Source organism: Branchiostoma floridae, chromosome 14 (assembly GCF_000003815.2).
Source record: "Branchiostoma floridae strain S238N-H82 chromosome 14, Bfl_VNyyK, whole genome shotgun sequence".
NCBI lineage: Eukaryota > Metazoa > Chordata > Leptocardii > Amphioxiformes > Branchiostomatidae > Branchiostoma > Branchiostoma floridae.
Window position 1 is genome coordinate 14749609 of NC_049992.1, and position 27324 is coordinate 14776932.

Consider the following 27324-nt stretch of genomic DNA (forward strand, 5'->3'; position numbering starts at 1 on the left):
CAGTATTAGTGTTGACCTCATTTTCTTACACCTTCAAAAGTTAATGTACAGCTACTTATTAAGATGCTTCATCATGAGAACATCCCATTTATCAGGCTGAAACCGAGAGTAGATGGGGAATATCGTCTGACGGTCTTCGATATGTTTCTAGATGCTTCGTTTTCCGGTGTCGTCCAGCTCGATTCCTGAACGGGGAGGTGCAACTGGCTTCCCTGTAGACGAAACAAAACAAGGGAGTTTTTAACCTTTTCATTCGCCATATCGGTACAAAATTAAAGCCCTATAGTCACCAAGCTTCACATCATTCACTTCATTCTCAAGTTAAATCATTCTCAACTTAAAATGACCAATTGACCTAAATGGACGTATGACGTCAGCAACGAGTCAAAGGTGCCCGGAAGTTGGCAGCGGCCACCGTCTCCGGAAGAGGTATTGTTGATAGCCTTTGACCCGAAAGACTATTATATTTATGCACCTTTAAATCTAACTGACGATACGACCTTTCATAACATACACGTAAGCCCCATTGTATCAGTAATATAGTTGTTTTAACAAGCGTACAATTGTTTTGATAAGTAATAGTGCAACGGACTACATTTAGCAGCCCCATTCATTTGTCTAATTCTCATTTGACACGTCTTGGTTTTCAATTTTTCCTGCAAGCTTTTTCCAATCTACCGTTTATGTTATTTGATCAACCTATCTGTGTAAATCCATTACTTGACAATTACCTTCATTCGCCTTGAGGAAAGAAACGTAGTTGGAGGGGAACAGGCCTATCCTGCCCCTCAGGTAACCCAGGCACCAGCCGCCATCTTCCCCCTCCAGCACCTCGATGACGTCATCAATCTGGAGGCACAGCTCGTTCTCCTCGATCGGAAGGTACGGATAGAGCACCTTAGCGTACCTTCTCTCTGTCATATCAATATACGAGAAGAACAGGAGAACATTATAAAACAGATATCATGCCAAACACAAATATTTCATCATTGAAATTTGTGTGCAGTTTGAAAGAATGGTAGTTCAATAAACATTTATGAAATACAAAACTGGTTTTATTTTACATTACTTGAGATACGTAACTTACCTTGTCCCTTCTTGGACTTTCTCATGGTTCCAATTCCCGTGTTCATGGGTGCAGATAGTCGGGGCTTGGCTAAGCAAACAAACATAGTTGGATTCGCATTTGTTTCACTTATTTCTGACTTCATTCTATAAATATCACACCAAGATACATTCTCCTACGCAGTGCCTTGCCCGTGACCTATACAATATACCATAGGGAAGCTCTGAGAAACTGGGCTGAGGTTTCCAATATTGTGGGCGTGGCCTCTAACCATCTGTCAGCCAATCCGAGACTAGGCGTTATCTAAGAAAACGCGTGGGCAATTCGCTGATTGGTTGTTAGCTGACAGCTGGAGAGAGGCCACGCCCACAAAAGGAGAAATCTTACCCCGGCTTAGCAGAGCATTCCTAAATAATACTGTAAAAGCCACCTCCGAAGTTTTACGTAAGAGAATGTCCAACATAGTGAAAATACAAAGACTGATAGTCTCCAGTACTCTAACTACCGTTTAGATTTGACCGTGCATTTCAATCACAGAAGATAATGCATGTCCTTGTATTCACACGGCGTTGCTGATTGATTGGCGATGAGGAGTTTTGTCAGCCGTCGCCAATCGATTGCCGATGTACAGGTTAGCAGCTTGAGATATGGCACATCATAGATATTGACCCAACATATATAATGCAGCCTATACCGTTCTCAATAATGGGAAATAAATTTTATCTTAATGTTAGATAATCGATAAGCCTCTAGCAAAATACCTCTATCTCACTGCACCTGGGGCGCCGGTGCGGCACTGCGAGGTTCGAAAGATTACTCAAAGAACTTCAGAGAATTTTTATACGTTTGGTGTATTTTGTTGTCTTCTTTATCGTACTTTTACGTATCACGCAATATCCATATCATAAAAATATCGGCGAAAATAATGCAGTGCAGCAATGAACAAACCCCGCACTGCCACACCGGTGCCCCAAGTGCAGTGAGACACCACCTTTAAGGCCCCACTCTACTAGATGGCGGTCGCGCCGCGACCCACATTGGATGTTTGTAACCCTTCATTTCATAATTGAAATATCTTGCAAAATTTTAAAGTATGACTGAAAAGACGTGCACACGTAGCGTAAAAGATACGTTATCTATCTATGGCATTCGTTGAGCCCTCAAACCACGTCCTCTGTCACAGTGCCAACTGTCACAGAAATGGAGGAAGGAAGTGATACTGTAAATGCAGAAATGTTCGCGGTGGATTAATGTTCGCGGTTTTCGCGGCGACCACTTCACCGCGAACTTAAATCCACCGCGAACATTTTTCTATTAAGGTATTACACTGCATGCAGTCGATGGTGTTACCGCGAAATTAAAACCACCGCGAAAAGTCATTTTTCCCGCTACCGCGAAATTAAATCCCCGCGAACTTAAATGCATTTACAGTGCTTTGCACATGCTTCTGGAACTGGAAAAGCCATACCTGGAACCTTGGGTCCCTCCTCAGACTTCTCGTCAGTCTTGTTCGGCTCCCTCTTCCCCAGGTTGTAGTAGAAAGCGAACTTTGTTTTCTCTGCCCTGTGGCGGCGCCGCCGGATGTAGCACACCAGCAGGATGAAACAGAGGCTGACCCACAGGAACCCCACAGTCACTCCGATCACTATGGCAACCGTGCTCATATCAAGGCCTTTGGCTGGTGCTGTGGGTGTACACATTTGCATAATTAGTCCTAGTTTGTTCATCTGTTCATACATTTGTAGTGGCTAGTGACACTTAGGTCAGTAAGTGTATATTGCTGATTCAGGAAATGAACGTATTCTTACAGGCAGAGGTTGCTAGCAAGCAAGGAGGTTAAATTTCTTTAACCCCCTTGTAGCAAGTTAGAAGTTATTACCCTTCAATATACTCGAGGCACCTCCTTGAACAAGGTGCGCTGCCAACGCACTTGTGTCAAGCTTGCGTCACTGCGGGGTTCGTTCACTGCGTCACTGTTTTGTTATTTTCTCTGACTGATAATTTAGATATTGCGTAATACGTAAAAGTATGACTTAGAAGACGACAAAATACACAAGAAGAAAGAAAATTAATTCTTTATCTTAAATTCGTTATTGGAACAGGAGGTCAACTGTAAAGCTGCAACAAGCTAAGCCACAGGAAAAGTTGTTAGTCGATCCCAGTTGCTTATCTTGTTAAAGTCTAGCTTATTGTCTTCAATGTATTAAAAAATTGCACTGTTTCACTAGAGACAGTGTGTCAATGATCGAGTACCAAAAGACATTATTGTACTGACTGGTAAAAATTACATGTAAGTTCTAGTGATGTTTTTCTGGTAACCTTGAGTTAGTTCTTTAAAGATGGCTACAGCTACCACTTTTAATCACCGTGAAGGCAATACTAAGTCTTGCACTTAACCAATATAGTTAAGAATGTTTCGACCGGATCTTATTTTCAAGAAAATCGTCATAAACATTTCATCAAGAAAATTGTCCGAATCTTGTCTTCCAAACACGATCCAAATTTAAAGGGGAAAATCCAATCTATTCCCCCTTTTTCGTCTTAAATTCTGAAATCTGAAGACGAAAATCTTCATATTAAAGTCTAAAAAGACTACGATATAAAAAAAGTAAAGACACTGAGAAATCCAAAAAGACAATTCTGGAAATGTACATTGCCCAACACTTACGGCCAATGGTGAGAAACACCGGTTTGGCATCCGGTTTGTCTATGCCGTTCCAGGCTTTACACATGTAGGAGCCTGTCTCGTTCATCCTGGTGTTGTGTAGTACCATGGTACAGGACCGCAGGTCACCGGACACGGACTGCAGCTTGGACGGCATCACCACTCCGTCTCTCGTCCATGTCATGTTGGGGAGGGGGTTCCCTTCGGCGATACACTGTAGCGTCACGCTCTCTTTGGCTGGGACCGTGTGTGCTTCGGATATGCGTATGATGGCTGCATTGTCTTTGAGGAGCGCAAGAGAACAGAACAATCTATTACACATCATCTACTACTCTAGATTACACTTTGTAAGTCGATCATTCAGACCCGTCTGCTTAGTGGTACAGTGGAAGCGACTTAATTGCACGTCGGATAAACGCACACTTCGGTCAATTGCACGGATTTTCCAAATCCCGTGGCGGTGCGGTACAACTGGGTAACTTCGCATTATCGCACACACCGGATAATTGCACGGAATTCGCTGGCAAATTGGGTGTGCAATTAAGCGGCTTCCACTGTACATAGGGCATCAAGTTTCCTTTGTTTTTCAGGAGCAGGGTATATTTGTTTGCAGGGAGAGGCTTCCTTTTTAACGTGCTCGAGTCATTTAATCAAACACAAGACTCCCATTTTACGTCCCTTTCGTAAAATGGGTGCAGCCCCAACCGTGATCCATGTTGATCCATCTAGGTTTGGACCAGGATACCCTGTTACCAACTAACTGGAGCCTGGAGGTCAACTGTAAGGATACAATACCAGTTGAGCTACATGGACATCCCTCAGGTATGCTTCAACTAAATTTATATATCATTCCCCACTTATGCTTAAGAATTGTGATACATTTGTTGTAGCGATATGCCAGTGTACACGTCATTGCATACGATTGAGAAATAGAACTTGACAGGCAAAAAATGCAGTCAATGCAATCTGCACAAGACCGTTGACTCACATAATACGTTCAAGGACATGGCGCTTTTAATATCCTTATCCTTGGCCGGGTGGCTAACTGCGCATGTGTATTTCCCAGCATCCGTCCTGTCCACACTGCGGATGACGAGGTTCGGCGACTTCAAAGTTCCCGCCGTGTACTTCAGGTCATCCGGGGTCAGCCTCTCTATGGGGACGCCGTTCTTTTGCCAGGTGAGTGACGTGATGTTGGGAAACCCGTTTCTGACGGCGCACGTCAGGGTCACGCTCTTGCCTTTTGTGACGACATGGGGGTTTGATGGGCCGACCCGCACTGTCGGTGGCACTGAGGTGAGATAAAGGAAGTCATACTGTAAATGCAGACATTTTCGGGATGGTTTTATATTCGCGGTTTGCAAATTTACCGCGAACTTAAAACCACCGCGAACATTTTTCCATGGCAGTAAGAGACTACAGTGCATGATGTTACCGCAAATTTAAAACTACCGTGAACTTCATTTTTCCCACTACCGCGAATTTAAATCCCCACGAACTTAAAGGCATTTACAGTATATAAAGTTATGTATTGGTAATAACTCCTAGGTCTCGGGATATAACGGCCATGAAATTATTGAAAAATGACCGACATCCGATCTCACTAATATCAATATTAAAGGAATTTTGATAGATTTTGATAAGTAGGAAATGGCAATACATATACTGTAAGCTGATTATTAGACTATCCAAAATGAATAATGTTCATCGAAAATTGCATATAAAATACATATTTTGGCTTTTAAAGGGCATCGATTCTGAAATATGCCGCAGGCCATATCGGCCTTCAAATGATTAAAAAATGATACTGCAATATCATCATTCAACCCACACTAATATTAACCAATAAACATATTTCATAAGTAAGGAAGAACAACACTTATAGCTTGGGAGGATTATTTCAAATGACTAACTTTGGTCAAATTTTATATAAGGCAATTGCAAAGGTAGCAATACATGTAAACTCCTCTTATTTGCATTAAAATGAACGAAATATAATACATATTGACCATGCATATGGCCAGTGCAATACCATCAATCAACCATTATCAATATAAAGGAAATGACACATGGTGATATGTAGAAAAGAGCAAAATGTAAGAGGACTTTTGATATTAACTAACTTAACCTGAAAATTTTATTAAAACTATACAAAATGGCACATGCAAGTTGAATCCGTACATAAGTCGTAAGTAACATTTATTTCTCCAGTCCGTTATATGTGACACTATTTTACAGAAGGCTACCTCTAAGAGAAAAGTCGATAAGTCTCTATTGAATTGGGCACTTCGAATAAATATTTCAATTCCATCAGATAAGTGATGACTGGAAGTCATAAGATATTCTTGGTCCTTCTTTGGGTAACTTTTCTTGTATGTAACTCACAAAACGCGTAGATGAGATTTTAACTTAACTTGAAATCTACGGAATGTAATTTTCTGCCAAATATCAAAAACATTATGTTTATGATATCTCAAACATTATTAAATGGATACAAAATCCTTGTAGAAGTCTTGCACTTGGATCCATCTTTAGTACGTTACATGATGAAATATCAGCAAAAATAGATTTTCAACCTAAAATCCATAATCATCATACAAAATCACGTCAGCTGCACACATAACTCATATTACACCGGAAAGCCTTTTACAAATACATATGTATTGACTATTTTTATTGACCCACAGCAAATGATATTATTTCCTGCTCAAATATTCTTCCTAACCCGTACGGTTGCTATCCCAGAATTATATTTCATCAATTCCTCAATAATGTCATTACAACACTTCTAAATTCTCAACACGACGGTTCGGGTCACGGTAAAAGGGAAATTATTGGAAACATCATCCATTGGGTACAGCGCTGATTAGTTTTATTTCTATTGACCAGTGGTGGAGGTACAGGGGTCAGTGGTGTGGGTGAGGACCTCTTTGGATTTGAGTCGACTTCATCAATAACAAGGTGCAGTGCATGCGAGAAGTCAATTAGGTCGCGGTAGATGAGACGATAAACGTTAAATAATGCAGGCGACATTTGTAACTCCACCTCTACGCTCTCCATTAATGCCAGCCCGGGTGCCATTACTTGTGAGAATGAAAGTGTATTTATTGAGCCTTCCACGGGTTTATCTTTTGATTTAATCTGTATGGAGCGAGCTCGGATTGCAGGACCTAATTTATCCGTCGGATCGATGAAAGCTATCTACGCTGGACAGCGAGGCTAGGTCTGAATCAGAATTGCACGGTAACTGTCTGACCCGCCAACCCAATCTCCCCTTCTTTACCGACCGACTAGAACGTAAAGTTTGCAGCCTCGCCCGTGAAATTACTTTGCACTCCAATATATATCGTCGCGAATTCGAGCTGCGGGTATGAAATTATTTCACGGGGCTTGATTTGTTTTGTAACTCTTTAGAGCAAACCAGGTGTGAACAAGCCCCTTCATGATATATGAGAATCGTTTACACGGAAGGCTGAGTTTTCTTTTAACCTGATACAAATTATGGCTAACGGCAAGCTAGGGATGATGGCAAACGTTGTGAGGGGTCAGAGGTGAACAGGAAATCATCTTGTGTCGGTAACATCGTAGTGACGGAAATCAAATCAACACTTCGGTGATGTTACTTTTAAAGGTGGCACGTCCTTCGCCACATTTAAACTTACTGTGTCAGAACCAATTCAGGATGCTACATTTTATTTTCCAATATTTTAACCATAAAGTCACAAGGTCACCACTCGTCAAGATTTCACAATGACCAAAAAGTTTTCTGACGTTTGGTAAAAACTTGGTGAAAACTTCAGATAACTTTTAAAACTACATATGGTTCAGAATAGAAATAAAAAAAAGTTTTATAAAAATGCTGTTGTTCTTGCAACTAATTCGGAAGAGTATAATGTCCCAGATTTCCAATACAGAGAAGCGTGATGTCTATAATCATTAGCCAAATGACGTTGAGCAAAAATAAGGCAAAAGAAGTAATGAAGACACACTGGTCATATTTTCTCCATACAGTATACACCATCTGTGAGTTCTCCATATAGCAACAAATGCGGTCAAGTGTACTAGAGGTTTGCCTGTTAGTTTCAACATGACCTCAGAAACGTTTAAAGGTGTATAGGATTAGACTATCTATCCGTTATACAGTACTTGTCTCGCTCATGCGTCAGTTTGATACTATTTATACATGATAATGCCTCGCCCATTCAATGGTTTATTCGGTGGTTAGAGGAACAGACATAGACTTATGTCACTATATACACCCCAGGGTGGACTATTGACCCATACGGTGTTTTGGTTATACAGAACTTGTCTCACGCATGTGTCAGTTTGATAAATTGAAATGCTTCACTCACTCAGTGGTTTATTCGGTGGTTGTAAACAGCAAAGGATCGGGCATTATGACACCGCATAGACCTAGGGCGGGTCAATAACCCTTCATTAATTACACATCAGATAAAAGACATTAGAACTCTCTCAAAACTCACCCATGACCACCAGCTCGACCTGTGCCTCCGTTGTTTGTAAGTCATCAGTGGTTAACTTCAGCACGTAGGTCCCGGCGTCTTCCCTTCTGGTGTGATCCATTCGCAGGGATGCCTGCTCCTCCAGATGGACCCTTCTTCCATAGTTCCACCCGGAGTTAAACACTCCCGTGTTGGGGTTGAAGAGGAAGACGGGCCTCCGTTCCTTGGTGTTGGCCCTGTCGATGACGCTCCACTCGATGAGGTTGATGCGTCTGTTGGTTGAGTAAGCGGCGGGAAGGACGACACCTTTCCCGACTATTGCGTTCACGCTTCGCGGTAAGGTGAGCTCTATCCCGGGCTGGCCACGAACAACTGTACAGAAACAATCACAAGAAATCATTGAAATGATTTCAAACATTAGACAACAATTCAGTATAGTTTTCTCAGTTTCAACCCCATATTATTCTTTTTACATATCATGTTATGACAACCTTACTGCTGTCTTACCAGATTCAGTTGTCAATGCTGTCAATCAGTTTAAGGCTAGACTAGACAAACACTGGGAGTGTCGAAAGTATGCCACATGAAGAAAGAAGATCAGGACACTACAGGCTGAAGTCTTCTATCCTGGATGTGGTATAAAGGTCTTCTTCATTCATTTGTTAAATGAATTATCCTATTAATGAAAACTTGACCTACGCTTAATAGCAATTACCCAAGCAACTGGATCTTGAGTAATTGGTAGCTGGCATATCTTATTACATGGGTGTCTAACCTTTGAAACACTGACGTATATCTGTCCTAGTGTGACAGTACGACAAGTTTACTTTATGCTGAGAAAATCAGGTTGTCGAAACGTGTGTAAAGAAAAAAGTATACAAGAATATAAAGAATGATGATAAGGTTGCGTACTGAGGAAAGTATACATATATGAATTGGTTTACCAAACCGACGAAACTATTTTTATTACGGGTAAGACTGCGACAAGAGTACTAGTTCTGTAAAATCACACGCTATGAATGTGTAAAAGGACATATTCATATTTAATATAGCTCGCTTTGGCAAACCATCTGAAAGATGAACATAATTCCAATAATACGGTTTTATTACAAAGTTAAAGAAATCTTGATCTTGAAGTATGGGCGCATGCTGCTTTCTTCTTACAAGCATTTGTACTGCCATTGGGCAAAATTAGAATCAAAGCAACAGACCTGACACAAACCAATTAAAAGAACTCATAAAGCTGGAAAGATTTGTATCTAGAAAATTAGCACCCCATATCCTTTATGTAAACTCCCTTCCTACATCATCTATCAGACATTAACACCTATCGCAAAGCAAATACAGACACTAAAACTTTATCAGGGAACACGCACTACTTCAAGCAGAAAATTTCAATTAAATCATACCGTTTTATATGGGCAAATATATGTTTATGAACATATTGTGCAGCCATAAAGAGAGCATTGAGTTGTCTCATGGGGTTTAGTATTAACGTATGGACGCGTTTCTATTGTGTAAATGTAGCAACCGGGCAGACATAGTTGCTGGTCGAACACAAAGGAGTATTTGATCAAACCATAAATTGTTTCGTCAGCCGTAATGTGCCACATGGGTCAGTCAGAGGTCGAGTAGAGGCCGTTCATCGGATGAAGTCATTTGCAATCACGTCCATATCTCTAGACAACCGGGCTAGGTGCGCATCCTCAGATGCATATCTCTCATGCACCCTTCTGATTGAGTAAAAAACATTCTTTCAATCGATTCCTACCCACCCACACCATTTTCTAAACTCTTTCTAACCCTTTATACATTACTGGCAATCACTGAGGTTTGTTTAATTGGGACAGAGTGCCCTCTTGAAGCGGTTTCCGCATGGGTACCACACTGGGTAGAGAAAGTAATGTAACTGACAGTGAGGAATGGATAAGCTGCTGATGCATTATATCCATGCATTACTGCCATGTAGAGTAATGTCGGAGAAGGTCAGCAAGTAATGGGAAATGCGTGTCTCTTGATATTTCCCCGGATCGAAGGTTCCCCAGTTTCTGAGTCATAATGTCTAACTGATGACGAACTGTACCCTGGAAACATGCATGTGCTATATTTTCATACTTTAACTTTACGATAATGGAGAATAAGGATGCATATGGTACAATTTTATACATGAAATAAGTTCAATATAAAGTTTTAAATCAAATAACATGTCAATAATTGTACCTCAAATGCGACAGATAAAGTGCGGTTCATCGTATATGGTACCATGTATGTTGATAATTTTGGAAGACGTAAAATTTCTCTCCTTGGGTTTATGAAAAGCAATGATTATTATTATTCCCAATGCATTTTAATGTAACGACTATAGATAAACCCAGGAGATCCTACATTTTCAAAATTGCCAAGAAGCAGTCAAAACCACATACGAGACTATGGTAATTTTACCAACATGTTTTTGTAAACATGTATTTGTGGTGACCTGTACTTCACTTTGCTGGGTAAAATGTACAGTAAAGCTCTTCATTTATCGAAAAAGTAATGCTGGTTACAGTACTAGAATATATGCAGGAGTAAGCATTTCACTTAGTCCCTTGATCACCCAGATCTAACCGCCGTGTAAAATCATTTTCTTGGAATCCGCGGGCGCGTCTTACAATCTCACCATCAGCAGATCAACAGGTTCGGGTAAATCTGAAGCTTTTTCGGATCGTGAATGACCAGGGCAGCGGTAATTGATGACGAGGCAGCTCGGAACAGACGTGCTGTGGGTCGGGCCATCCATTTGGATGGAGAGCTTTCTCAGCTTCGATTTTTGAGATTACCTGGATGGAGAGACTCAGCTTAGAAAATGGCATCGCTTCTTCAATCTCGACGCGTGGAGGTTAATGGAAGAGAAAAATCATTCCTGTCTGTACCAGGAACGTATTAACTGAGTTTCTCGATTCTGTAAGGTGTTTTTAATGATAGTTTATAATTAAATCTAAATCCCACAGTCTGCCAATGTTAGTCTGTGATTCACTGTAAGTCACGATTGCCCGAACATGCAAACGTTAAACAGATGGTTCTGAAAATGCAATCATAGCAAGCGTGGCTCATCTACGCAACAAGCGCCATTACTGACTATCACCAGTCGCAGCCGGCTGGGGCATTTCGGATTCTACTTTTCACGGGGCCTACATCGACTTGTTTCCTGTGGGTAAGAGATAAGAAGAAAAACATCCTTGTATCTATGTCGTTAAGAAGTCCTCCTAACATAACATGTCGTAAATTCGGACACCTCATCGAGATCAAAGCATCGACCTCTAAACTAATAAATCTACTAGAATTAACTACTATCGTTACGTTAATCCTTTCATCGCTTTCTAGATCAACTCTAAGACAAGCTACATAGCATCACTTTGATGTCTGTGACATTTTGTTCAAGTTTTATGCTTCGCAAGTAACCATAGATATTTCTGGCTACGAGAAATGTCGTCGTAAAATGTATTACAGAGCAGATGAATACCATAACCTTTGCCGCGGGTATATTCCTTGGCGAGGGCGTAAAATTCACGAGGAGTATATTAGATACTTCGACTCTTCCTCGTAACGTTGAACTAGTAACCTTACTGTCTGCATAAGCACCATCTTACCGCATATATACCCCATAGATAAAGTTCCCCAGTACGACAGGTACTCATTGTGGGGTCCTTCTTAAGATGCAGTTCATCTTGATGGCAATGTGAAATGTGTGGACGAAAAGTTCTGACTCTCGTGCAACACTTTTCCACTGAAATGATGAAAAGCATGTTTCCGTCTTCCTAGGCTAAATTCAATCTCTAAGCAAGCCTCAAAGATACTGCCATGTAAAGTTGAAATTAAACTTTTCGTGTGCTAAACGAATACTTCACGCATGCTGAAAGATCAGATTTCGTCTGGTGCCATTCCATTGATAGTCAGGTAAAATCCATAAATTCAATTGGGGCCAGGAAATACCGTCGGAGTTGTTGCATTTTACATAAGAAACATATAATTCATGTTATGTGTATGATAAGCGTTTACATGTCCTTAGATTTGGGATATCGTCTGATCAGGTCGATGTTTAATATTTCCGAAAGATTTTCTGCTACAAACTACTAGGTCCTGAGGCATCCTCACGTTGTTGACAGCCTACATGTGCCAGATAACGCAAAGTGATTGATTTTTTCGAAACAGTTCAAGCTTCCCTCAGTAGAAGGTCACCTTAGCATGCTGACCGGCGCCGACTTTTACCGTTTGTGGCCAGTGAGACGTGATATGAAACAAAATTAAAGAGGTTGGTCAATATTTAGGAACCACATCAAATCTCTGGCACCAGAGTTTATAGTTTTTAGTAGGTCTATATATTGACCAGAGGTAGAAAACATGTAGCGATGATCCTTCTGGCTATTGATTAGTAGCGAAGTAGTTTAGACACAGCTTAAACATGATTTGCTGGACATACCCTAACTAAAAAAATTGACGTGATTTGAAAATGTGATGTTACTTTGCAGCTATGTCCACGTTTTGTCTTATCATCTGAGTTAAGTCATGGCATGATCGTTTTTAATTTTATTCTATGGGCTATAGCTTCCGCACTCTCTTAAGTTGTGCCCGCACGGCAACTTTAAAACCTCCAAATTCAGTATCAATCGCAAGAAGCTAGAGTATCAGCGATCACTGAGTTACGAGCACCTCAACTTTTGTGTCGCTGCAATAAAAAAGACAGCAAAAGAGAGTGAGAGTAGTAACTCATCACGTAGAGTCAGAACCGGCTACTGCTACAACATAGTTACCATTCTAAAGTGTATTCATATTGACGCCAATGATTAACGGTTTAATGTACGCTGGAGACTGTCGAAGATGCCGTATCTGGTAAGCTGACGTGATACCCATATCAATGAAAGAAGAGCGTTACCAGTAATTGTATTTTTCAGTTAGTTGTTCATCCAATTTTCACAGTTACCCCTTTAATGTCGACGTTGGCTAGAAGATAGCTCTGTTTGGGAAGATAACGGCACTAGCGTCCTGATAGCATCTACCACGGAACCACAAGCCAGAGACTGAAGTCAAACTGCTAATGGTACTTTTTGATTGAATGATGTTTAAAGCTTGAGCCACACCTGGGGGAAACCATTACATGAATTTTGAGTAACCCCGTCACAAATCCTGGTCTTAGCTTAAAATGAATCACCAGCGTTTATTATCGTACTCGTCACAAAGCAAGACATATCTTAATCCATGAGCACAAGTGCCCATCTCTCCAGCCTGATCTAGGGGACTCAATGGTAAATAACGCATGATGACTTTGTTGTTTTAATGTGGTTAGGATAGCACACCGAGATATTGCAGATTTCATTGCCCCGGTTTATTACATTTTATTGGCTACAGTTCATTATAAGTTTAAGCATAGGATTAATGTTTTAACTATCTCGATATATAAAGCATACACGGCGTCTAGAAATATCAGCGTCAAGTTTTAATTCTTGAATTATTCACTGGAACTAACTGTCAGAGACCAGACGTTTCTAGCAGTGTTTCTCTCGGGTATTTTATGACAGGGTTTTAGATCATGTAATCCAGGCGCATCTACAGTCTGAAGTATTAACCTTTCCTCGCTGTCAGAGCACATCTCAGTGTTTTGTCAAAATGTCGCATCCTGTTGTACAGACACACGACAACGTGCTCCGGGGGTTAAGGAAACATTAGGAACATGGATTACCGGAGGACTCGCAGTCTCACGGCTTAGAAAATTACACCATGCATCATTTTTTCCCCTTCGATATCGCTAAACTCCAGCCTCGCCAAAATATTCCACCAACGTCGAGACGTCAGCTTAATTGTGCAGTCAATCGCACCTGTGGGGGAACACACCGCGATAGTTTTAATTTCTCTGCGTTTACGCAAATGGAGTAAATGTCACAAAGCGGCGCACATCTGCTGCGAGCACGCGTCACTTTAAGCTGAGTTGTCGTATGAATTTGTCATGGCAACCCGGAGCCGAAAATGAAAATGGCATTCAATTTTGCTGAAATGACAAATGCACCCCCGGTATTCAGCCTCTAATATATCCCAACCTATCTTGTTTAATGTGTGGAAGTAGTACATCACTTACGTTCCCCGATCGACTGTATCATAAATATACCAAGCATAATTTGATAAGTATGAAATACATAAGCTTCGAATCAGACTCCTATTTTCCTTCGCCATATTTACTCATCTAGGCTGCCATTTAGAATTGGTTATGAATTAATAAAGATGAACTGTATTTTGTAGCCGCACCCAATGCGTTCCCCGGATATCTAATGCGGTATTAATACGGGTAGGCCGACAAAGCGTGGCAAATCAATGGCCTCCCCCCATGTATCATGTCCGTGACAGAAGCAATTACACGGACACAAATCACGTAATCAATCACACCACCTTCTCTTCGATCTCTGGCTTTCATTCTTTTTTTACCACATCTTTTTCTACCACATCTTTGCGCTAATGCAGGTTTAGTATTGATCAAATGTACCCGGTCACTACTTCATTTGTTCCGCAGTTCAGAATCGCGCTTGTAACTTAGTTTGCTACCTTTCTCTTACTCACAAGCGTCACAAACTATTCCAAAGCACATCCTCCTTGTTGGTACATAATCCCATGGATATTGCTTTCTGAACGATATAAGACTACCTAATGCTAAGAGAGTGATCTGTTTTAATTATAAACGTGACAGCTATTTTTTGTCAAAACTCCGACTCCCACAATTCTGTATGAATGCAAATTCATTTTCTCAAACAGAGGTATAAAATGCAGTCAAAAGGAATAAGAACATGGGTATTCTATCCATGCGCTGCCCAACTAACATCATGTCAAATACACTATGGAAGGTCCACATGTCGCAAATATTTCCAGTTTATTAGACATAGTAGTGATTTTGACAGCGCCTCCGGAATGATATTTTACGATACGACATGCAATCAAATGGATAATGAACTTGCCATAGCGGCAGGGCCTGCATCCTGACAAGTCGGGCTCTCGCCCCTTAAATCATGATAAAGAACTCCATCAAAACAATTTGGCGCCGCCTGGGCCCTTTCTATAAGTTTTGACAGCCAGGTCTGTGGATAAATTATGTATGAATTGTTTTGCAGCGTTTAAGAGATAAACCCTTATCAATGGAGTCACCAACCAGCCTGACCTGCATGCTTATTGTTACGGCTTAAACAAAAGACGCTGCTGCGTCGAATATGACTCTTCGCTCTTCTTTTTCAGTGACCATCAGTTCAAACGGCAATTACCGCTACGACTTATTAGCATATCACAAGACCCACATTCCATACTATAAATGGTTCAGAAATGTACCCACATTTTGATGGGAAAGTAATTTTTATAACATTACTGACAGCATGAACCTTGGATTTGTTCATGATATAACACAATGGTAAAGGGTCTACTGTGAGAATGGATTAGATACTTTTGAAAAGAAAGCAGCATTATGGGAGGTAATAACCTTTACTACCAGTGGACAAGCCGGGGAAAGAAGCACGCAATAACTCTTGTAACGTATTGTCCACCAGCTCCGCAAACAGGCAAACTGACATCAATCTTTCACGCCCAGTGGGTACCCTCAGCCTACCCATGACATGACCGCGGACCAACGCCATGCATCATTCTTATGGCACGAATAATTACAAGAACGAAAAACCCTGGAAGATCGCCATCACGGCAAAACAACTAACTGCAAACCGCGCGAGGAATTAGCCCTGAGATATTTCCTTTCAGTATCTCGGCGCCCATCTCAACTGCCAGTCATTTTCGGGCCGCCTTTTCAAGTAAAGGCCATTCATAGTTTGCGGTACAAAGGCTCGTCGGCCGTACTTGTTTCGCCGCGGGTAGCTAGTTATCGCAGATAAATGGGGTGACCGACAACGAAGTACATACATCCGCCCTGTCTGCCTTATCGCTTTGCCATGAGACAAACGCATTCGTTTTCTCTTATACAACATCATAAGGATACATCTCAATAGAGGAATCATAATTCAACATTCACAGCTTGACAAATTTTCATGTCACATAAACGGTAAGGTATCGCCCTGTACTGTATTCAATATGGACAATATTGAGACGAATGGTAACACACCAGTCACGACACTAATCTGGTATGGGAACCACCCGCATCGTGTCCTTTCTTCTTCACCAATCTATATCATCATTGTACAACTGTATCAACCTGTTAAAGTATCTAGCATGTTAATAGAAACCAGATGGTTTCCAATCGATTGCTGTAAGTAATGAACAGTGAAAATGGGTGTTACGCCTTTTGTGTTACATTAGGGAAGTGCATAGAATACATTGTTTACTTTTTTCACTTCTATGTCCCAGCGTGTGGTTTGGATAATACGTATAGAGAAGAAATATAAGGTTAACTCACCATTTGTGTAGAAGAGAAGCAGCCAGGCTAGCAGAACGCCGGCTTTCGTAGCCTCCATGCTGCGGGGGACGGACACTTCTTAACCGTCTCTGTAATTGCCTCGTGTGTCCTTCCAACTTAAGTGCCTATGTATATGAATGGCTCTCTCCGCTAGCAAGTCTTACACGGCACGAAATGCCTCTCCAGCCTTCCCCGCTCCCCACAGCCACGGCAAGTCGAAGTTACCAGCTCGAGCACCTCGCTACTGCCCTGATAGATGTGCTTCTAATTTGACTCGCTGCTGAAGAAACGCCGTTTCCTTGTCCGACGGGACATCAGTCTTGAGGAAAGTGTCGGCACACGCGGGGTCCGGCGGCTATTTCAGACGCGGCTCTGCCGACCCGAGGCTCCTGTGGGAGTGCTGGCAATATTGTAACGCCGCTCGGCTAATGCCGTACAAATCTGTTGCGTGCACTTTGTACCTCCAGCCACAAATCACATTACAAATCTAAGGCTCGGCGCCCGAAATTATTCCTGATGGGAACGCCTAGCGGCCATCAAGCCCAACAACTGATTCGATGTATACTAACACTGGAGTGATCTCGCCCACTCGGACGCTCGTATATCTACGTATAAACTGGCATGCTGGGAACGCGAACTTGTTGTGTATTTATTGATCGTGACCTGCGTTATTAAGAGCCTCTCTGTTATTCCGTCGTGACAAGCCCGAATCTAAGAGCGAATCCAATCCCAGGCAATCTGTTCGTGTTAACTAGCTTAATGCACTGTGGCTTTTAAAAACACTCACCGTAGGAAAACTTTCTACATAAACGCAGCGAGAATGTACAATGACTCTTGTAGATAATGCTCACTGCTCCGAATAATAGTAAGCTCTAGATGTCACGCAAAATGGCAGCGAAAGGATCTTCGTGATACAAGCAAGTTCAACCCTCAATTATGGAAGCCGGGGAGTATATGGATGGTAAATGAGAATGATCGTTCTTGTATACGAGCTTGTTCCAGCAAACACGCGATTGTAACATATCCCGTGTACCTGGATAGACACATGATCTCTTGGTACAGGCATCAGACTCAAACTCCGAGCAGATTCCTGACGGGGCTGTCAGCTGTAATCCTTAGATTAATGGTTGTCAAACAAGACACTCCCGTCGTTTGGTTCCGTCACTGACTCTCATTAATATCATGATTGATGTCCAGATAACCGATCCACATGCCAGCGGAAAGCCAAGGGTGGTTTCATTGATATAATATGTGGTATTATGTCTTAATTATTCAATAGTTTAATCAAATACTGACTGCAATGCAAACAATTTGATGATCATACCAAACCATATTTTCCTAACATTAGACAAAATTAGTATATAGTAAAATTCTTGCAGTTAACTCTATGCGTCGCCTCTCGGGTATACGTTTACGATGTACTATATCCTACTACCTAGGGCTTAATAAAGTACTGATTGAAATGCGAAACAAAGTGTGGACGATAATAACAAACAACACCATATTCTGTAAGAGAGACATCCAACGCTACAGTTAAAGAGTCTTTCTTTAATTTCTTGTTGTCGCCTCTTGGATATAAGTGACGATGTATACTATATCTTAATACTGACTGTAGTTAAATCAAATACTAATCAACGCTGTTGATTATAACAACCCATACAATATGTGAAAATAGACAAGTAATGATATAGTAAAAGAGTTGCTGTTCTAGGCGTCGTCCTTTGGAGTTAAGTGGTATCTCACTGCACTTGGGCCACCGGTGCGGCATTTCAGTGTTCAAAAGAATACAGATTTTAGAGATGAACTAATTTCCTTACGTTTTGTGTATTTTGCTGTCTTACTTTTAAGTAATTGCGCAATATCTAAATTTTTAAAAATCAGCGAAAATAACACAATAGTGCCGCAATGAGCGCGCCCCGCACTGCCGCACCGGTGCCCCAAGTGCAGTGAGATGCCAACGATGTACTACTATGCCACTCACTAATACCTGTCATGAGAAACGCCGCAGATAATCCGATACAACATGTAGACGATCCGGCCCATTGATTCCGGTGAATCGCGCCATCTGGACACCCCATACACGGGATAGCGTGTTAGTGCCAGGACCAATACTTCTCATCGGGTCCTCACTTCAAGACAATACACAGCAATTCACTCAACCCTCTATTCAACAATACACAGGATCTCTTGACACATTTGGTAAAAATGCATTGAGTGAAATTTTGCATTATAAGTACAGAACGGAATAATATACTATCTATTGTAACTTCTCATGGTGGTAAGATCAAAAGATGGGACGATATGATCGCATTCAAATATTGATTTTGATATGGCTGTATTCGACCACGCCCTGTATGATGTCACTTATGATTGATTATTCCGTTAAGTTATACTTACAGCTTCACTTGACGGCTATGACAAATATCTCACCACTTACATGTACCGCCTTCTTGTAATCAAAACTACATACAGCATTTTACCATGACAACGAACATCTTTCTTACATTTCAAAGTCATATTTTTAGAAAAAAAAAACATTGTAAAGAAAGGCATTGAAACGTATAATAAAAAAAGACTTAGCGGTAAGATATTTTACTAGACGTAAAATTAGGGTAAATATTAAAAAAGAATAAGCACTAACATGTTTTTTCAGAATTCCTACCATTATTACTGATTGTATCGTCAAGAGTACCACAGAGGGAAAAGCAAACTGCAGTGTGTTCGGAGATAAGGTAGTAATGAGAAGGTAACGTACGGCTAGCTTTGTACAGCCTCTTGTTGTTTCTCACTCAAGGCGAGGAGGGAGGCAAGACGGCAATTATGGTATACAGCAGAAGTCAAAATGATTTCACATATTGTGTTTGTCACGTTAGTATTCCCTAATCGGACTTGTGTGTTATTTTCCTATGAGAACTAAAATTCCCCAAAGTTATCATCCGCAGAAGCAATATACTAATGATAAGAATATCTGATTAATTACCTTTGCCCAGAAGGCTATGTTTTAGGTGCCGTTTGCGTGACTGTGTATGTTTGTATGTATTTGTAGGTTTGTTTGTTTGGAACTTTATCTATAAATGAGAAGCTCAGATCGTCCTGCAGGTCGCTTTTCATTAAGGTCATGAGGGAGGTAAGGGTCAGAAAAATACACACAGCGATACAGATTACACTAGCGAGTCCTAACAAATCTATCAACATATATCAGTACATAAACATTGTGCAAAACATTACTAAAGCGTTCATACCTCGTGTGAATGTGTGTGAATGTGTGTGTGTGTGTGTGTGTGTGTGTGTGTGTGTGTGTGTGTATGTGTGTGTGTGTGTGTGTGTGTAATGTCTGTTTGTGGACTTCGATATTTCGTAGGTACATGTAAGTATGGTTCGGTAGAACAATGGTGTAGTTCCATAATTGGCATCCTAACGGCTTTCTAACGTATTGCAGCGGATCTTACGATTTTTGGTATCTCGCGAAGATTTTTCCCTACAAAAGGAGCATTTTTTATACGGCAAAACTCCATCAAGTTCCGGATGCTAATTTGTGTCGAGTTAGCTGAATTAAGACCCAATGTGTACTTTTGATGTCTTACCAACGTACCCACAAGTTTGGAAGAAACATACGCAATGTGCTCCAAAACGTAAAAAAAAATTCAATGTATTTTTCATTACACATGGGCTTTCACTTCGACGACGACATATTTTAGAAACGGTCTTTGGAGACTGAAGTTATTAGCAGTAAAAACGAATTACGAACTAGTAGACAGCTTTCCTAAAACTGACACGACGGATAGGTCAATGGAATATTAATATATCACGCAATTATCTCGGCTCAAATATTGCTTGTAACACGGGTTACAAGCATGTGACATATTTTGAAGACTGCGCATTTACTTAATGAAATAAAAGATTGTATGATGGATGGTTGCACACACGGGGTTATAGTCAACACCAGTCAAGCTTAGTACATCAGCATGTCAGTCCACGTTTACACGACAGGAGTGAGGAAAAAGGTCAAGAACTATAGGCAGATGCAATACTGCGGCGCAGTAATTATGATTTGACAAAAAGGGCTTGCGAATGATTGATTGAAGAAGAGCTTGCGGCAGTAAGGGTTTTCTTATACGTCTTCTTAATGACATTTTCTTGCAGACGGCTGAGAACTGTACATGGCCTAAGGTGTTCCGGTTGTGAAGTTGCCGTTACTCGGAAGTAGGGTGACTTTAAGGCTAAAATTTGGCTGTCGTGCTTTGAAAGGGTCTGACAGCTAGTGCTATGGACCTGTATGAAAGGGCTGAAAGTCAGATGTGAGCGAAGAAGGCTCAGTGCACGAAGTCCCATCTTCAAACGGGTACCTTACTGAACTGCGGCACTTTGGCGGCTTCGCTGCGTCTTAAATTGGACTCGCGTTATCCTTGACTTTTTAATGGGAAAATAATGCGTATACCTTGATGAAATAAAAGACAACAAAACACACAAAGCGTGAAAACATAACGATATTTTCTATCGATAAAATTTGATGTACGCTTAATGTCAAACCACACGGTCGAAGCGATGTCACAGTATCTAACTGTATCTTTTTTTTCCGTGAGGTGCTTAATGTACTCCTTTAAGTATGTTTAAAGGTTCGCTTTTTCATATCTTGCTAATGCTTCATTTTGCTTAAAGATTTAGCTTCGTATAGAGAGCACTGTTGGCAACAGTGAGGCGGCTTGCGACTGCTGTATTCCTAATTCCGGTAATATCTCCGCATGGAGATAAAATGGGACAGGAAACGTGCATATGGAGAATGCATGGGATGAACAGTTTTACCGAGTGTGCATCATTCAAAACAGCCGTTACACTTTAGATTGATACGTTGGGCTGTCAAACCGGATGCCTTAGAAGATGTATATGTTTTTAGACGGAATCTGTACTTGTGTACGGCACTAATTCTGCGAGTTTTTTTTTTTAGTGATACATGCAGTACCTTGTGTCTCATTATGCATTCACATTCTTAAGCTTCGTTGTAGTTAATTTTGCATACTTAGGTATAAACTGGGCAAAGTGCCATCTTTCAATAAAAGAACTAGATACATCTTTGTATTCTTTTTTTTCTCTGGAATGTTTACTCAGGCTGAGTAGAGAGCTAGTGCATGCTTGTTTCTTAGCATGACTCATCTGAAAAGAAATGAAACACAACGGCAAAAGTCAAAACTGTAATAGAAGTGTTTCTGAAATATCAATGTATATGATCTCTACATGTGATCAAAGGAGACCGCCTTGAAACGCCTTCCACGTGAAAGACGTTTCTATAGCTCATTATGCTATGTTTGTCTGGTTGTGTGGTTTGATGTACACAGGTTCTCCTGGAAAACAGGGCTTTTGTCCTGAGAGTGTATACCTGGCTAAAAAAAAACGAAACTAGAAAGGTAATATTTGCAAGCAAATACAGAATGTTACCTTCACATGTTGTAGTCTAACACTGGCAACTGTTTTGTTCATTCTTATTTGAACACATTTCTAAATGTAGTGACCCGAGCCCCTCTAGAAATGACATTTGCTACATTATGTAACCGAACACCACATGGTGCCTGCTACTTTACCGGTTACCATGGTGACAGCCGTCTGGTCCAGGTCGTTGACCTTATTTGTGCGGAAAAGAAGAAGAAACAAAGCAAAAAAAATATGTTCCCTTCTGTGAAGGTAACATAATGAAATGAGGGCATGCATCATGACAGACTTGCGAAGTTTGCATTCCGCGGAAGTTTAATATTCCTTCTTTCATTAGAATCATCAGACATGCAGGTACAGTTGATGCGGTCTATTGTGAGTCTCTGAATCTGATTACATGGCTACTAATAAGAAAACTGGATAACATGAAGTCATTTACTCCATGGATTGATCGATTGTACAGGGTTTAGCGGATACCTAACTTAAGACTGTGTCATGTTGCACCATTCGCAAAGTGGCGACAATCAACCTAAAATAGGATTTTTTACAAAAATTACATAAAAATTAGCGATTTGCAAAATAACGCAAAGCCGCGCAAAACATTGAACATAGTTCCATCCTTTATATCATTTTGATAATTTTTTTATCATTTTACATTAGTTTCTAATTCAGTGGCAATACTGCTATTTCCAAAGTTGCCTTGTATCGAAACTTACAGCGTGGCATTTTGTTTGAAACACGTCAGCGAATGATAACCTCAAGGGAAAATAGGCACAGATTGGCAACGTTGGCGCATTTTCTTCATGTGCAATGTGGCGTAGTCCAATGAAGTACCCGATTTTGTTTTCCACAGCTTATACACCCTTTCCACTAGGACGGCGCTCTCACCGCGACCTAGAATTTGACAGATCGGTCAACGAACTGTATAGAAAAGAAACGGATTTTTTTTTACACTTTGTGTGTTTTGTTGTCCTCTCAGTCACACTTTCACATGCTGTATGATATACCCAGTATGAAATCAAAGGTTACACATATTAGGTCGCATCGAGAGCGCATCGTGATCGCTGTCTAGTGGAAAGAGGGCCTTACTATAGAATGATATTGCCGATTGTAGTCGTTCAGGGTGTTGCCATAACCTATGTAATTACTCACTCAATTAACTGTGCCCTAAGTCATACTCGGCGGAGCCTGCGTAACTTCAACATGACAACATAAATGGGATGTGTAATGGAACCGTCTGTTAGCCTAAGAGAAATGGAGTGGTTGACTGGGAATATTTGGCACTCAGTTCATCTCATTACGAAATCCATTTTCTTATGTCAATCAAAATATATATTACCAAATGCTCACGTGACTATTGACTGATTGTTGAAAAATGGGGTCAATGTCATGATATTACCAGAAAGAGTGTGGAGGATCGAAAATTTTCCTAGATTTTCAATGCTACATTGAAAGGACACAGAAAATCAATTTTTCACCTGATATTAAAAAAAAGATAATGGTTTTTCCCTCCGGAGATAGTCAATTAAATGACGATAAGGTAGCAAAATGGAAAATGTGTTCAGTGGTAGCCTTGATTGTACCTATAGAAGTGATCACATGTACTTGTAGAAGTGACAGAAGTGAAGGACATGTAGCCATAGCTATTATAGCTGTTTAGATTTGAATCTAATAACAATGGTATGTATTGGTAATACCCCCTCACATTAGGCCAAAATCGATCGGACGACGAGTCTGCGAGCTCAAAATTACGAGGAGGCATGTCCCTGTCGCAGACGCAGAAATGGCAGAGTTCCCCCCTTCCCGTCAGAGTCATACCTCCTCGTAATTTAGAGCTCGCAGACTCGTCGTCCGATCGATTTTCGCCTAATGTGAGGGGGGTATAAGTACTAGTCTACAAAACTAGTGCCTACTGGTGCAGTGTAGCCATCTTCTTTACCCATCTTGCTTACTTTGCCCTCAGCACTAAATTTTGAGCCTTCACAGGATATCTTATTTCCGGTGTCCTGAGTACAAACGAATCAACATTTCTGACATTGATTGGTTGAGGGTATCAGAATTATGAAACACGATAGTCCGACATATATATTGCTATCATGAAGTGGAAACGTTATATGTTGACTAGAGATACGGTATGGATTTCCATATCTTTGATAACATTTGAAGACTGAAAACTATTTCCTGTCAACATGCCTGACTCAATGCATCTATACAACACATGAGATACATGAAAGCCACGGTGACTTCAAATGTAGACTCGGTTGAGGTGTACGACCTATAGTAATATAAAAGTACGTGTACTTCAACATCAAGTTATGTCTTTGAGCAGAGCACCTTAAAATTCAAAGCCACCCCCCCTTCAAAAAATTCCTCATGCATAAAATATAACATTAAATAGTCATTCTTGAAACTCATCAAACGGGCTTTTAGCTAAGATTTTATAATAGGGTGTCCAAACTTATTGGTGAGTCGCGGTAAGTGACTTTTGTAGGGGGGTCTGGGGGCATGCACCTTCCATGGTGCAGAGTTTTTGATGATTTTAAGTTAAAATAGTGCATTCTTAGGTATCCCAAGAGGCAAAAATACTGATACAGATGTCACAGTAGAAGACTGTGACCACAGATGACCTTGTAGCATCCCTGGTCAATCAGAATTTCATGCTTGTCAGAGGATTTTCTCCCCAGTATAGGGCGTCCAGGGGCATCAAATTTCTTGTTATTCTAAGAAAAGGGCGTCCAGATGACGCGTTCACGCATGCCTGGCTAAAAGCCTGTCATCAAACGATGATAAATGTGTTGATATTTTCCTCTTTTATGACGTGACTTATGTGCTTATTTGCATAGTCGTGTCCCCATATCAAATTGTCCCCGATTACAATCAAGCAAAAATCTTGATAAAATCCAAGTTGATACAATGATAGTAGAAGTATATTGCAACGATGTTTTCAACGTTATAATTGTCATATATAAATGTAACTGTAAATATTTACTCTTCCAATGCTCTGTCATTCATACCAGATGCATGCGTAATAAAAATACGTATCATTTGCCGTCGCCTCTTTTGCTTTCTCTATTTAAAGAATACTTCTTTATCCCTAATTCACAAACCAATACAGTTTTGAAAGTGTTTTGATACTGCTGTATCGATCAAGTATATTGTATACTACTATGTGGCGACCTTTTCCTTTATATCAGGATATTGAGTCTTGGTATTCATTAGCTAATGCAACTATATAACACGCTGGGTGCGTAACAAAGCATGCATGCTTTACTACGTTGCTGCGACTCATTTACAAAACAGTCTGGCATGCAGGCGTCGGCGACCTGCTTTTGTCGTTACTTCCGCAAGATGTCGCTGCTGTTCTAGCAGGAATTAAGCTGTTCTGTTACAGATTTGATGTAAAAATGGACGTCATCTTTCAGGCAACTTAAATCCCATGCGAACGTGCGATACAAAATGTTGGGCAAAACAAAAGTTGCCTGCATTATAATATTTAAGTGATCAGAAAGGTTTGGTATGCTGTACAAAAAATTTGATGAGTTTTGTTATTTCACATCCTCTTCAAATACATTTCAAGCTTACTTGCACTAAAACATATGGCAAATCAGGATAAACATTTTCGTGTGTACGATACATAAAGGACCAACCTGAATTGCGCGTTTCAAATGCAAGATCCTGAAACGCGCGCGAATTGGTTTCAAAATCTACCATCGTTGACGCAGCAAAAAAAGCAGGACCCACCCACGCATCTTTACACATGATACAGCCACACTTTATCGCACAATTCATCCACATAACCTGCGCGATCAGTTGCTTGACTTGCTTCCAACCTTCCAGTTCACATTCAGTCACATTGTAGTACCATCAGCTGCATTGCAGTACCATCTTCTGCCATCAGGGGGCACACCTGTCTGCAAAGGAGCGTGTGGATGTAGCTATATGTATGTTATGTGAGAGGAAGGTAAGAGACTATCAGATGAGATGGATATACAGAAGATGCAAAAGAACCTGATTAAAGACGTCTGCAATTCTTATATTTACATATCAAAATGTGCTGTCAAGCATAAGTAACAGAAACAGGTGTAATAGTGGCACATGAAAAGCATGCAAACCACATGAAAATATGCAGATTTTATCAATTAAGTTCTGGCATTAATGCACAATGTAAATGGCTTCATAAAGAGAAACCAAGAAAAGACATATCATCTTAATTTCTCCTAATTCTGAAAATGTGTGTAATATGCGTAATACAGATAGCTTACCCGATAGATTAAGTCCCATAGTCTTCTCTCAGTCTGTTCTGTAGTTTGCTGAAGTTCAACCAGTCGGCGCTTTTGAGCTGCAAGCGTGAAAAAACAACATTATGATTCATGATTTTAAACCAGGTGAGATAAAGTTCAAATCTGGAAAGATTAAAAGTCTTTAAAATAACCCATTATAAAAATTAACTGGGTCATCGTTATTGATAAACCAAGGAAGTCAAAGCATTTAAGCTCAAAATGAGCCGGTCAATGAATTGACTACCACCACCACCCCTCCCACCGAGAAAGCTGCTTGGGGCAGACGATGGAAAGAACATTTTACCTTAAATGCACAGTCTATTAATCTCCAAGCAGATCCCACAATGGCAGAAGATAGTACCAAACTGGCCAAGGAGTGCAGTCAGCAAGAGGTGTATATTTGCGATGTAGCGAAACACACTCCTAAGCCGGCTTCACTTCTCTGCCAGCTTTTGATGCTATCTTGTGCTACCGTAGGATCTGCTTGGAGATTACAGTCTATCAGTACGGTACAGGACCACGTCCGTTGGCGCTACGCTTATTTCCAAGGAGTAGCCATGAATATGTAGAATTACAGACTTTGAGGGCCGTAGCGTAGACGGTATATGGATACAAAATGGCAATAAAACATTCAAAAGTGAAAAGATGAAGGCCCGTATTATGTGTCCGCCCCCACCGAGGATGGTGCGAAAGTTGGGCGGTGAAGCTACAGATTTCACCCAAAACACAAGACTCATCGCTACGGACACGAAGTCCGTTAGTGCGTAACAATTACTTTTTTCGAAATGATTGGGACAACCTACACGAGTAAAAAATCAATAAAATTGACTATTCTATATAAAAGCTGTGGTAAAAACACATGGATGGGAAAATTTCAAGGAGGTTTCAAACTGATATTTACGGCCTCAATGCCGGGGAAAGAAGAAGCTTTCTCACATTAGTTAGTACGCATGTGCGGCGACAGTAATTCTAGGTAATATGTCAAAGGGTAAGGCACACAAAAAGTAAACAGTCCT

At 40.7% G+C, this 27324-nt stretch overlaps 1 protein-coding gene across 3 annotated transcripts; it reads right to left on the reverse strand.

Annotated features, from left to right (window-relative positions):
• LOC118429935 (nectin-4-like) lies at positions 1–25936 on the reverse strand. 3 transcript variants are annotated; one of them, XM_035840581.1, is made up of 8 exons: positions 25827–25936; positions 8216–8566; positions 4720–5022; positions 3735–4013; positions 2535–2750; positions 1088–1156; positions 732–923; positions 1–212 (listed from the first exon to the last, which is right to left on the reverse strand). In XM_035840581.1, exons 2-8 carry the CDS (start codon positions 8313–8315, stop codon positions 148–150), a joined length of 1224 nt encoding a protein of 407 aa, XP_035696474.1. In that variant the 5' UTR covers positions 8316–8566; positions 25827–25936; the 3' UTR covers positions 1–147. The 3 variants fall into 3 exon arrangements, with proteins under 3 accessions (XP_035696474.1, XP_035696472.1, XP_035696473.1); XM_035840579.1 differs by lacking the exon at positions 25827–25936 and adding an exon at positions 16605–17185; XM_035840580.1 differs by lacking the exon at positions 25827–25936 and adding an exon at positions 16605–17182 and having other exon boundaries at positions 732–914.
• Positions 25937–27324: the final 1388 nt, after the last annotated feature.

Bases quoted from the DNA above. Each gene is read 5' to 3' on its own strand.
- LOC118429935 (XM_035840579.1), bottom strand. From the start codon at position 16,662: ATGGAGGCTACGAAAGCCGGCGTTCTGCTAGCCTGGCTGCTTCTCTTC. The intron at 1,157-2,534 runs GTATGGCTTTTC...TTGTTTGCTTAG, and splicing joins GGAGGGACCCAAGGTTCCAG to CCAAGCCCCGACTATCTGCA. The intron at 213-731 runs GTAATTGTCAAG...TTTCGTCTACAG, and splicing joins TTTCCTCAAGGCGAATGAAG to GGAAGCCAGTTGCACCTCCC.